Below are 12808 nucleotides of genomic sequence, written 5' to 3' on the forward strand. Positions count from 1 at the left end.
CTGAAAATTTAAAGAGAAAAAATGCGAGAACCGCCGGTTATCATCACGTGCCATCGGTCTGCTGGTGCTAGTACTGTAAAAACGATGCTACAAAAATAAGCCAATAAACACATAAAGTAATAAACATATCGATAATAGCTTTTTCTTCTCAAGAGGAATAAAGACTCGCATGAGAATAGCTAACAAGCTGGAATTAGAGCGATTCACAAATATTCAGTAATTTGTATAGAACAAAAATTGTGTTTTGTACTTTGCAGTGACATTAATGAATTTGAAAAAGCTGTTATCGATGGGAGTAAGAAACATTCATAGATCTGTGTATGAATAAATAGTAAATAAATTGGGCTTGCGTCATGCTCCAGGAGACAGGTCAGTGGGTAAACTGAAAATTGTAACAGCATCTACCTAAATACAAAATAAATTTGGAAAAAAACAACGATTATTATTGAACACAATTATAAATATTTTTATCCGTAATCGCATAAAGTTGCATTGTAATTATGTACTTTGAGGGCGTTACTTGAAAAGTAGTCAGAAAGTGAACGTTTTGTCAATTTATCAATTATCTGCAATGAATATTTATATTCGCTATAATAAAAGTTGAACACTTTTCTTTCGTCTTTTCAAATAACGTTACCTACGTATGCCTAGTTCGGTGATAAATTATAATAACTAACATACTGTGCAGTATAACCAGGGATCGAAAATTTTTGGAGAAGGTTTGTAGGTTTTGTGGGAACACTGTACAGAGGAGATGAAAATGATTAAATACATACGAGTAAAATAAAGAAATTCAACAGGATACTCAGGAGGGGGATGTACTCTGAAACAATCGAAATAAGCATCAACTTTAAAAAGAGACTTTTTGCGTTTTGCAGAAGAGTGTGAGATTAAGATTCAAGTTGATACCAAATAACAATCAGTGATGTAGATAATGAATACAGGGAAAATAAAATATCAAAGTCTCCTCTCGAATAAAATTAATAAGTAATAGAACAATATTGGATGTGAAAATACTGTAGCTAATGAAGTCACCATAACATAACTTCGAACAATGCTATTGAAAATGACATGCTCTGACTGATAACATGAATAATAAAGCGTTAAAGACGAGATTATATGAAACTGAGCCTCACCTTTGCATCGAAATTAGCAAAATCAGCAAAGCCTGCGTTGGAAGAAGTTGAAGTAGTAAAAGCAGCTTCGTTGTTATTATTTTCCGCTGGTGCGGCAAAAGGGTCAGAGTTTGCGTTAACAAAGGGGTCTGGAGTCGGCGAAGGTGTAGGCGGTGCAGGCGCTGCGCGCGTCGGACCTGCGCCAAGTCCTGCTGTAGGACCCTGCGAAGGTCTAGGCGGTGCCGGCCTTGGTGGAGGTTGTTTCGCCTTTTTGGGAGGTAAAGCTGGACTAGGACTCTCCGGGCGTGCCGGCGCATGCAGATTCGCAAACGGATCGTCACCAAACGGATCTTTGACGGCCTGAATAAATTGTCAATGTATAATTGAGAATTTTTTTTCACCCAAATGACAAAATTTTCTCTGAAATATACAGCGTCAGGAGTGTTTGAAATCCATTTCTTTTGTATGAGCAGATATACATATTTTACCTGCGCTCCTCCTGTCGCCGGTGCATTGGAATTATTTCTTTTTTCGTCGCCAAAGGGATCGAACGGATCCTGTTTCTCGTTACTAGAATTATTAAACGCGGTGAACAAATCGCTCGGGAATCGTTCCTGTTGCCAAATAAACAAATTATTAATGAATACCAAAAATAATGTGAGTATAACGTTAGGAAAATTAAATTTGAACAAGGAACTTACAGCCGCCGATTGTGAATTGAATGAATTTCCGAACGGATCGGCACCTTCGGCAACAAAAGCTTCCTTCGCTTTATTCGAGGCGAATGGATCTCGACCATTGAAGCCACTTGATTGGGTTGGTCCGTTTGCATTCGAGAAAGGATCGTCGCGTTTATCGTCAAATCCGTTCACTTTTATAGGACTTTGATCATCATCAAGTTTGTATCTGGAAATGCAGGATTGATTACAGTTCCGCATAATTGTAAAAATTTGATAAATATATCGTTTGCTAACTATCTCAGGAGTGAAATTTTTACTGACGAAATTATTAAGTGTATACTAACTGAGGATCTTGGATTTCTGGTTCAAATCGCAGAGTGGTGTCAGGGACAAGACTAGGATCACCAGCTGCAAGAGCTGAATCGTACAACGCAATAGCGTCGCTCATTTGCCTTTGCTGTTCTTCCAGATGAGTAATTTTTACTTTTGCCTGACTTATTTGAAGCTGAGTATCCTGAAGGTTTTTGGTCAATTCGTTAAGCTGATCTTTACTCTTTACTTGTTGCTGTTCAAGCTGTTGTTCTTCCAATCTAAGACCCTCTAATTCCTGCCTTTTGGAACTGAGCTCTTCTTCTTGGGTGCGTAAAACGGATTCTTGTTCTTCCGCTTGCTGACGAAGTTTATCTACCTTTTTGTTTGACAAAAAATAAATTTGAATGTTTATATTCACAATTGTTGTTGAAGTTTTTTTTTTAGCAATCTATAAAACGTTTATTCGCGGCATTTTACTCGAAGAAAATGAAATCTAGTCGTAATCCAGAAATTTCGAATTGAACGTAAAACGTTTTGTGGCTGAAAAGCCTGAATTTAGCTTTTTCTTAGGATGGAAACCCAGAAACTGACATACAATTCAGTATACTTTTAATTGTACGACGCTTCAAAACCGAGTGATATGGCTATATAGGTATTTTCTAAAATACGTGCTCGAAAAATGCTCTATCTTTGAATCATAATTTCATTGCCCCATGCGTTTCTAATAAATTTCATTATCTAAATCTGAGTTGAATGTTCCGAATGAAAGTAAAGCATTTCAATTAATGCTATCACGCGTTAATGGAACATGCGTTAAAACCTGATTAGTGTATCAATGTTAAAATATGGTTACATGTTATTTTCTTCTGTATTTGTATAAAGAAAATGTAGTGTTTTTTTTTTTGTTATACCTTGTCTTGCTCCTCACGAATCTCGTGCTCGATCTCACTCAATTCTTTATCTACATCAGCTCTCTACAAGCCAAACGAAAAGAAAAACAGACATAACGAAAACAAATTATAAAAAATGCGTTTTTTTTTTTAGCTTTAGCTATATTTCAAAGCTAAATTCTTTATGCTAAATTAAACACAGTTAGGACTAGTAAAAAAATTATAAATGCTTTTTATGTTATCATAATAGGTATGACAGCAATATATACATAAAAAAATTGAAAATAGTTTAAGTACAAATATCAACAGACAAAACAACAAATCTGTTTATCATTAGCTACGCGAATTGTATCGGAAATTTATAAACATGTGTACGCAAAATTATTTTTTAGAATATTGGCAGATTTGTTGGTAGTTTGTTTAGATTTGTTTTTTTAATTGAATCGAAATAATATTATTCTCGTCATTTGTTTAATTTTTATATGAATTGAATATGAATTGAATAAAAAAAAATGTCTGCACATTCAAAAGCAAAGCAATACAAAAATCATCAAGCAGTTCTAAATACTCGACGATGCGTAAATTTTTGAACAAACTCATAGTTTCTGTTAGAGAATAATACATTACAAAGCGATAACTGGACAAGATGTGTACCTGTGCTTTTAAATCATTGAGCCTTTTTTGAGCCTCTCCTTTTTGGTTTTCCAACTGTTTCAAAGTTGCCGCCAAAGTGTCCAGCTCACTTTGAAGGCTCTTAATCTCTCCATTTTTTATCTTAATATCAGCTTCCTTTTGTGCAATATCTTGCTCCATTGTGTGCCTTTCTCGTACCAACTCCGCTATATCTTTGCTTATCATATCTAACTCTGGGTTAGAATAACCGGAAACATTATTGTTTTCCTGTAAGAGAGAAATAATAATGTATGAGTACCCACATATATGCACGCGACGAGGTCAGAAGATACTAAATACAGAGATCATAGTAAGAAGGATCTTTTTTCTTCCATCGCAAATGACTATTTTTCAATAAATGGGGTTGAATAAAAAATTATCTTTCTTCAATTACAAAACAAAAATAAATAAATAAATAAGTAGAAAAATTACAGTTCAAAATTGATTTCTTTATTATGCCAAGTGATCCCCTTGTTCACACATATGTACTTATTTAATTAAACTTTGGCAATTGGTCTCTTTCACGTTGTTCAAGTGAACAGTGAATTTTTGATTGTGATTTTCGGGTATTTTTTAAAAGCTTTTGTTTCGTATTTTCTAATCTCTGGCGACGTTCATGACAAAATTGCTCAGCACGTTCCATTTCCTTGATGCACTGTCTTCGTACCTTTTCTAGGAAATTTAATATCAATGAATTTGAAAAACGTTCGGATACATAGCGATGAGAATTTACCTAAATCTTGGTTACGAATTTTTTGGAGTAGCGTGAAATCCGGAACTTTACATTTATTACGATTTTCCTTAGATTTTGTAACTAGTTTGGGTAAATCAATCGTTTGCAGATTGATTTGCCGATTTTTTATATCTTTATTTTTATAAATAATAATAAAATTTTCGTCATTCAATTTACGCATACGAAATTCCTTCTTATATTCGTGTATGGGTTTTAGTAAAATTCTTCCATGACAGTCTTTTCCGTACAGAGCCTCCAGTCTCGCTTTACTAGCTTCTTTATGTAACTCTTTTACGTACGAGCAGATTTTACTTCTTTCTTTTTGAAGAGCTATTACAGCCGGATACCTTCGTGCAAATGTCGGCACAATTTGTATTAAATTACTCAAATCTGAGTAGTTTTTGGATAGAGATGTGTTTGATTTTGAACTATCCATTTTTTGTACAAAACTTTCTCGCATAAACGTATGACTTTTCAACTATAATAATAACACCGAATCACTAAAAGAAAGAAGATCGGATGCAAGTTCAAGTATTTCACAACAAAAGAGAAATGATCATTTAGCAGCTAATTGCGTCATAGAAATAAAAAGACAAGATGAATTTACAAATTATAATTATGTTGTACGTTGCGATGAGCGTGGCAGTGAGTTACAACATAAAGCAAAAATTGAACAGTAAAACTGAGAAGTGGAGAAAAAAGATTAATGGAATATTAAACAAAAATAAAAATGGTAACACAATTAATCATTTACAAGGCAGTATCGTTTTCAACTTACATGTGCAGATCGTGTCAAGTAAAAAATAGTAATAAGAAACAAAAATCTTATTCATTTGAGGGGTTGAATTAAGTTTGGACATCAATGAGTTTGAATATCCGGGAACAAACGATACGTTGAGGAAGGTGAATCGTGAACAGTGGCTGGAATATTATGAATGCTTGAAACAAAAATATGCCAGAAGTGGAGCAGAGAAAACAATTTATCCTGAAGCAGTAATGGCTCTGGAAGGCACATCAGTAGAGTAATACAGTTGTTTTACTATGTTTGAAAAAAACCATAAATTGAAATATAGCGTTAATTCAACAGATTAGAGTGCGACATATGTGTCTCACCGGCGGAAAAGCATGTAATTGAATTAGTTGAATGGTACTTCAACAGCAGCTCGAACAACAGTGTCACTAATCAGCTGGTGGAATTGGATGAACACACACTAATGTCACCGGAGAGTAAAACCCTGATGATGTACAATATCCAAGTAAACTATGAAAAACTAAACCAATCCTAAGGTGTCTCAAACAACTTCTCATTTACAATTGAAAAATCATTTCTGCATGAAAATATAGGTATACCAAGCAGGTCAATACTGGTGCGAACTTGGCAATACCTTGGCAACTCCGTACTTTGTACATGTGGATAACAGCTCGGAAGAAACGCAGACGGTTTGGCCAGACGAAGCGCCTAAAGGGAATCATGCTTCATCGCCAACGATAATATCACGCTACAATTTAAAGGCTTATTCGTCCTGGACGGAGTGGACAGAGTGTTCGGTTTGCAATAAAGTTGGCAAAAGAATTAGATATGGATACTGTACTATTTCATTGCTCGACAATTCGACTCATAAACATGTTACGGATGAACGTGTATCGAAATCAAAGTTCGAGCTCGTAAACTCCAAGTGTAATAAGAGAGAAAGTGATTGATCATATTGGGAAATACAAAAAAACAAAAAAACTGATTCGCCATGACATTTATCTGAATTCCCATTTTCAAATGCAGCCAATGAGGACACAACTGAGGAAGAAGAGGATCCAAAAAAGATATCAGATTTGGTGGCAACTATTTTACCAGTATTTAAAAACAAGATTCCTTGTAGATCCAAGCAGACACCAAAATTGATTCAAAATATAAAAGAGATAAAAAATCGTAAGACTGAGATTATGGTCGGATTCTGCAAGGTACAGGTTGCGGCTTTCGACTACATTATTTGTTACTTTTAAAACTTTAGACGCCTTGTTATTAGGTCAAATGTAAAGAAAATATCATCTTCGAAGTACGGGACAAAGCAGGGAATGTATTGGAGAGCGCTAACAACAGTGCTGGCATTTATTCAATGCTTCAAGATCCTCCCGATGCACAGCCAACTGTAACCCGCGTTACGTTTTACAAAAAACACGGAACAAAGACAACGCTGAAGTGTCCTGGGTTAGAGAGAAAATTGTTTTTGCAGATGTTTAAATTTCGGCAAATAGTGCATTACACTGTATTCTATTTTCAATATTGCAAGGAATATGAATACCGATGCTCCAGTTGTTTGGCAAATTGGAAATAAAGTGGTGAATCCGAAGCTGATAGCCGAACAATCTAGAGGCAGAATTTACGTAAATATGAAGAATCAATTGGTAATAATAGAACTGCTATTTATAGATGCAAATATCTACAGGTAAGAGACAAACTGGGTGGTAGAAAAAAAAAAGAAGAAATTCTAATTACAAATATAGTTTAAAGCTGGTGAATACTTTCCAGTTGTTGGCAGAACGAAGAATTAGCTGGTACAATACGATTGGAAGTGACAGATGAAATTGAAGGAATAAAATTTAATCATCACGTATTTATGTTTGGGGCAATTATAATAATTACCGTACTTCTTTACGTATTCTGGAAGGCCTTCAAAGGCCGGAAACGTATTACCAAGCATTAATTTGTTTGGTGATGGGTTGAATTACAAATAAAAGAGCACGAATGCCAGTTTTTTCAGCAACTGATTGAAGTAGGTAATTACTCATTGGTTATTCAATACTCACCACAACGTTTTCTGTGAGTTTTCTTAAAGACGGTGGTATCATTTCAGGTGTTAGAGTAGCGGGAGGCTCTTTGCCTCTTAGTTGCTGCTTAATAAGCCACATCGACAGAGCGAATTGTTCCTTATTCAGTTTACCACTTTGACAAATATCGCACAAACCCCTGTTGAGTACAAAATAAATCATTTATCAATGGTTCATCATCGACTGAATGTAGGAACCAAAGCTTAAGGAAAGTATGTTATTTGATTTTTTTCAAGAAGACATAGACTAGTTTACAGGCAAAAAATAATGGCTTAGAACACATTTTTTGAGACAGGTAACGGAATACTTGTAACAAAGATATACCAAATTTGAGCTAAAACAGTCTGTGGTAAGCCGCTCTGTAGAAATACATCTTTGATCTCAGACCCAGATACGTATCCATCCATATCCATGTCTGCTTGCGCAAAGAGCTTGTCCGCAGCTGCCTGATCTTCGGCTGAGATGACCCAGTGTTGAACAGCTGGTGGCTAAAATAATGAATAAGGTGAATCTTATCGTCGAATTATTGTAAGAAATTAGCAGATCACTCAATCGCGACTCAGGCTAAGTTTTCTATCAAAGTTCCTTCTCTGCTGCATGTTTTGACAAGAAAAAATTGATTACCTTTGTAGATTCTAAACCGACAAGACTGCTGGGAGCAGGTGCAGTAGGTAAAGGAGGAATAGGCGGTGGTCCGCTAACCATTGGGGGTACTGGGGATTTAGCAACTGACATGATGACTTCTTTTCTTTTGCCTGGTGGCATTAATTCTGGAGGTAGCACATTGGGAATAGCATATTTCTCAAGTGCCTTGTAGACCAAATGCATAGCCTGAAGAATACAGATCAAAAAGACAATAATAGTAATAATAATATGATTACCAAAATTAATTATTCGCACTTGACAAGCGACAGGACTTACAATGACAAATTCATGCCTGTCGAGCATTCCATCTTTGTCCATGTCGGCAAGATCCCATATTTTTCCTAGAGTATCAAGAGGCAGTTTGCTATCCATAAGAACACCTTTCACTTTATTTCCTGGAATGTATCCATTAGCTGGTTGTAAGCTGTCAAATAACTGATCATATTTTGTTCGTTCACTTGGTTTTATCGACCAGTCCCCGTTATTCATCGATGTTATTATCCCTGGAGATATAGGCTTTGGTTTTTGGGGTATCACTGGAATTTCACCCTGTAAAACGTTAATTATGTCTCTCTAAAAGTTTCGTCAAACATAGCATACGCATTACCATCAATGATATCAAAAGTTTGTCAAAATCAGTTTGATGTATTCAAATGACTGAGTTGGCCAGAGACCATTGTAAAATATCTTTGAAAAAAAGGAATCTGTAATCTCTGTTCTCTTTCAGATATGAAGTAGACACGCTTGAAGAGGTTTTGAATGTTAAACTGATAAGATAACGAAGCAAATAGTGTTAAACAGCTGTACTCTGCAGTCAACGACAATTGTACTTGAGTGCTTTTTAGTTGTTAATTTCGTTGAAAAAATATTTCCCACTCAATATCCAAATACAAGACAATAACTGATATGTTTGAAAGCTAGTGTTTTTATATTAGATAGAATGACCAGAGTTACTAATAATGATTAAAACCTACCATTTTGGGTGGAGGTGTTTCAATATTGAGGTTTGCCATACTCAAGTCACTTCCTGCCTGAGCGAGGGCGCAAAGTTTTAGCGCGACGAAAAGTCCGGATTTATCCAATGATCCACGCGACTGTGGATCCGCCATATCCCAAATTTTACTAAGCACAACATCGCTCAGCTGTGATTTTTTCAAAAATCGTGCAGCTTCCATCGCTCCGATACGGCCATACCCGTTAGGGTCCACCTTTAGATAAATTGACGTATAGTCGTTTTTCATCACGCTTTACATTACAATTAATAATTTGTATTATATACAGAGGTAAAAGTGTAATTTACCTGATGATAATAGGCCTCATATATGGCGCTGTGGCTTCCAGCCACCTGAAACAATGTTTTTATTGTTTTAGTATTCCACTAATGTAATCAAAAATGTAAATTGTAGTATTATAACTGCAATGTTAGATCCAAAATTAATCGTATATTTATCAACAGGAAGCGAAATAAGATAGTTGGCATTAGGCTAGATAACGTTTAAATGACAGCAATCATTCCTTTTCACATTTCAATTATCTATAGTCTGAAGGAGGTGAACAAAATGTATCTCCGTATAAATGAAGTTACTCGAAAATGCAATAACAAAGGATTTACTCTTTATTCATATTTTTTATTATCTCTTCTTTTAACAACTGTCAAAACGGTTTTCTATCATCAAAGTGAGGAGACGATTCTGAAAAGGGGTGTGCATTGGTAAACGTTCGCCATTTTCATGCGATTCGATTAATGGAAGTAATGTTATCAATGCTAAACAGTACTTGCTGGACGATCAATTTAACTAAATAACGAGGGCCACAGATCCACGATGAAAAAATCACTCGAGTTAAATAAACAAACGAAAATCGGAGATAGCATCGATGCTGTCACGGGTGGCGAGATGCTTAGGTTGACCAAAAAATCGCCTCTTACAGCGACGAGGAGGCGTTTATTGATAGAATTTCATTTATCTTACGAAACAATATCCGCGTTACCATTATATCTCACGTAGGGTATTCTCAACAGGAATTAATCAGGGGAAATAATGTAAAAAATATTACATACCTGCGTAGGTGACGGCAAGGCGGCCATACTTGCATCGAATACTAACGCAATTTTCATTGGCCGCGGTCCGAAGGCCCAAGAACCAATAAGGCCCTCAATCAATAGTACGTCATTTTAACGATTTTCACAAATTTAATAACTCTTATTTATACGATCAATTATCACGATAAAACTGACCCTTTATTATGCCCTATTATACAAACGACAGACAAATACTTTCGTCAATTTTCTTACGTTATTACGTAAAGAATTTCTGTATTGCCTACATTGCCATGCAGTACACACGCGTTTGAGTCTAGTGCCAGATTCAAATATACTTTTATGACGCCTTTATGCATCGAAGAAAATTTTTAATCTTCTCTATTTGAATTGTTAAGTAACAAAAAAATATAAAAAACTTGACAGATTATTTTATACCAGTTAAAGTAATCCTCCCCCTTTCGAGACTTGTCTTTTAAATTATCTTCACGATTGCGAAAAAATATGCTTAAGCTCGAAGTCAGTTACATAATTTGAATTTTCGAACGTGTACTCTTCACGAATATATATTGATAGTATTCTAAAATTCGTATTATCATACCATTAGCTTTTATTTCATTGGCAAATGGTCTGACGCATCTTCTGACGTTGGACAAGAGAGAAACAATAGAAATGCGTACTTGTATAACAAGAATATTTAATTCATACCTACAATTACGGGTTTCGTATAAAAGGTATGTATACATAACAGCAGTTTCCTTAACGATATTAATTATAGTATCGTAATCTACTTCAAAATTCACAGAATTTGATTATCGTATTTTTATTCAATTTGAATTCAACGATGACAGTTGCGGGAACGGATTTTGTTTTGAAATGACCAATTTTTTGTGCTGATGAGAAATGTAACCCTTGATTTTACCCTCGTAAATTAAATTGGCTACAAGGCATTCCGTTTCGTCCATATCTACATCGTCAACACCGTGCATTTCAAGAGCAGCCAAAAGACTGGCTACGGGTATTTGATGGGTATTTAAAACGAGATAAACCTTTTTGAACAAATTTCTATACGTAATGAGCTTCAGCTTTTCAACTATTAAGTAAATCCCAGCACTAATAAAGAAGATCTCATGTTTGTTCATCACTTCCTCCAAGCTGCGTAGGTTTCCTCGTTTAACAGCTTCGACCAACTCCCAAAATTCCAATAGATTGTACTTTTCTAACAATGATTTTTTTGGCATATAGCCCAGCAGCATTTTGACGGGAACTAAATACGTCAGAATTAAACGTTTGTTCTTTGCTGATTCTTTGTGGCAACGGACAAAAGCGTAGGTCAGATATTCGTCCGCTGTAACACAATTTAATAACAGGCATTAAATAAATCCACTCTTTAATTTCATTCTAAAAACATCGTTACCAGTTAGATAAAATTAACATCATCTGTATTATACATTTTCAACATTTTTTGATTTAGAAAAGCATAAGTGAAACATTTGTTAATGCTGACTAATTTAAAAAAAATGAACAATAAGCTACATTTCCAGTTTAAAAGTGACTGTCAGTGGAAAGGCCTGCAACTGACTATTGACGCTTACCAGCTGTGTAATCACTATCGAAAATGGCTTTGCGTCCCATAAAAAATTTATACGTAATTTTTTGCGCGAGCGCGAACTGATCCTTAAGACCGGACGATTCAATGATCCTGATTAGAGGTTTGCATAAATCGAGTTTGTTTATGCGAAAATAGACCTTCCACAGCTGGTTAACCAATGCGAGCATTCCCCATCTTTTCGTGTCATCTTCAGAGTTCCTGTTGTCAGCTGCACAAACTCGAAAACAGCTCATTAGGCACTCAGCACATTTTTCAAGCACCTCACCGGACTTTTGATTTTTACCAAACTTGGATGCTTCAGCTTTAAGGGCTAGACGCCTGAGATCTAAGCACATGGAATTCATTACTGGCAACATCCAATTCTCGTCTTTTTGTAACTGGAGTATCTTTGCCAGTGACTGAATAGCTGCACTCTGATGAGCATACGACGTTAATGCATCGTCTTTATTTAATGACGATATGACCCTGGAAAATGTTTATCAAAAATTTAATTATTTTTGCTTAATAATATCTCTGAAAAATATTCTACTTACTTTATATGGTGTAAAACCAGGTCGTCAAAGGGTGCTGATAAGTGTTCCATTGCTTTTGTCATTGCAGCATCGCTTCCAAGTTGAGGATTTGTCGCATGATTATGACTGAGCGACAGCAGATCCTGGATTAAATAACATCAGGTATGAATCAGGAAAATCTTCGAATGCATAGTGACGATTATGGGAAAATTACAAATGTACTTACAGCCAGAACGTCACCGTCCTGATTCAACCAAGCGCGCCGAAGCTGTAAATAGAGAAATTATAACCTCACATCTTTCAGTTGATATTAACCAGTGATTGGATGGGCGGTTGAACAATTTTTTTACCTGCATTATGTATGAATCCATGATAGATTTTTATATTCGGTAACCAGGTTAATAAAGAACTGCCAATCACATCTGTTGAAAGTTGTTTTCTCGCGAAATTCCAGATATAAATACGTTCTGTCTATACCGTGTTGACAGATTACAATTCACAGTTTATCAAGTTTATTTTTTAGGTTATGGAATGGTTCTGAATATCAATCCATAGTCGTGTTCTTTAGTACCGGTATAGCCTGTTAAAACATGCCGACGGTGAGACGTATTGTCGATAACATTATTATCGATCCGAATCCCATCTATGATGTTGATATTTCAAGAAGAGATAGTTGGCGATTCGTGTCTCATACCAAATTTCTTTTAAAACATATTCTATTACATCCAAGATTGTTAGTGGGTCGTGAAAACATACGTGAAAAACTAGGGTGAAAA

At 35.5% G+C, this 12808-nt stretch overlaps 3 protein-coding genes across 7 annotated transcripts in view; 1 reads left to right on the forward strand and 2 right to left on the reverse strand.

Moving 5' to 3' along the window:
- Positions 1–9995, reverse strand: part of Eps-15 (Epidermal growth factor receptor pathway substrate clone 15) — a 15395-nt gene extending 5400 nt beyond the window's left edge. For 2 of the 5 annotated variants that reach the window (XM_046628032.2, XM_046628037.2), the window contains exons 1-13: positions 9930–9995; positions 9171–9215; positions 8845–9078; positions 8147–8419; positions 7850–8056; positions 7550–7713; positions 7205–7364; positions 3652–3897; positions 3019–3081; positions 2140–2483; positions 1817–2021; positions 1604–1729; positions 1137–1475 (exon numbers count right to left, since the gene is read on the reverse strand). In XM_046628032.2, the coding sequence (XP_046483988.1) occupies positions 1137–1475; positions 1604–1729; positions 1817–2021; positions 2140–2483; positions 3019–3081; positions 3652–3897; positions 7205–7364; positions 7550–7713; positions 7850–8056; positions 8147–8419; positions 8845–9078; positions 9171–9215; positions 9930–9986 (2463 nt within the window). In that variant the 5' untranslated portion in view covers positions 9987–9995. Of the gene's footprint in view, positions 1–13; positions 824–1136; positions 1476–1603; positions 1730–1816; positions 2022–2139; positions 2484–3018; positions 3082–3651; positions 3898–7204; positions 7365–7549; positions 7714–7849; positions 8057–8146; positions 8420–8844; positions 9079–9170; positions 9216–9929 lie in introns of those variants that run through there. The other 3 variants (XM_046628036.2, XM_046628035.2, XM_046628033.2) reach the window with 3 other exon arrangements.
- On the forward strand, positions 5000–7169 carry LOC138190969 (Ig-like V-type domain-containing protein FAM187A). The gene is made up of 8 exons (XM_069136101.1): positions 5000–5135; positions 5241–5424; positions 5490–5658; positions 5747–6095; positions 6180–6358; positions 6424–6605; positions 6688–6843; positions 6927–7169. Exons 1-8 carry the CDS (start codon positions 5000–5002, stop codon positions 7099–7101), a joined length of 1530 nt encoding a protein of 509 aa, XP_068992202.1. The 3' UTR covers positions 7102–7169.
- Positions 9996–10588: 593 nt separating the features above from the next.
- PCID2 (PCI domain-containing protein 2) lies at positions 10589–12523 on the reverse strand. Its single transcript, XM_046628039.2, has 5 exons — positions 12383–12523; positions 12259–12300; positions 12054–12175; positions 11504–11985; positions 10589–11256 (listed from the first exon to the last, which is right to left on the reverse strand). Exons 1-5 carry the CDS (start codon positions 12401–12403, stop codon positions 10736–10738), a joined length of 1188 nt encoding a protein of 395 aa, XP_046483995.1. The 5' UTR covers positions 12404–12523; the 3' UTR covers positions 10589–10735.
- Positions 12524–12808: the final 285 nt, after the last annotated feature.

Source organism: Neodiprion pinetum, chromosome 5, assembly GCF_021155775.2.
Source record: "Neodiprion pinetum isolate iyNeoPine1 chromosome 5, iyNeoPine1.2, whole genome shotgun sequence".
NCBI lineage: Eukaryota > Metazoa > Arthropoda > Insecta > Hymenoptera > Diprionidae > Neodiprion > Neodiprion pinetum.

What these genes read in the sequence shown, in the direction of transcription:
- LOC138190969 (XM_069136101.1), top strand. Translation starts at nt 5,000, where the DNA reads ATGAATTTACAAATTATAATTATGTTGTACGTTGCGATGAGCGTGGCA. An exon ending in TGATGATGTACAATATCCAA is followed by an intron (nt 5,659 to 5,746) that starts GTAAACTATGAA and finishes ATGAAAATATAG; the next exon opens with GTATACCAAGCAGGTCAATA. An exon ending in TTATGGTCGGATTCTGCAAG is followed by an intron (nt 6,359 to 6,423) that starts GTACAGGTTGCG and finishes CCTTGTTATTAG; the next exon opens with GTCAAATGTAAAGAAAATAT.
- PCID2 (XM_046628039.2), bottom strand. Translation starts at nt 12,403, where the DNA reads ATGGATTCATACATAATGCAG. An exon ending in AGGACGGTGACGTTCTGGCT is followed by an intron (nt 12,176 to 12,258) that starts GTAAGTACATTT and finishes TATTTAATCCAG; the next exon opens with GATCTGCTGTCGCTCAGTCA. An exon ending in CGATAGTGATTACACAGCTG is followed by an intron (nt 11,257 to 11,503) that starts GTAAGCGTCAAT and finishes ATTGTGTTACAG; the next exon opens with CGGACGAATATCTGACCTAC.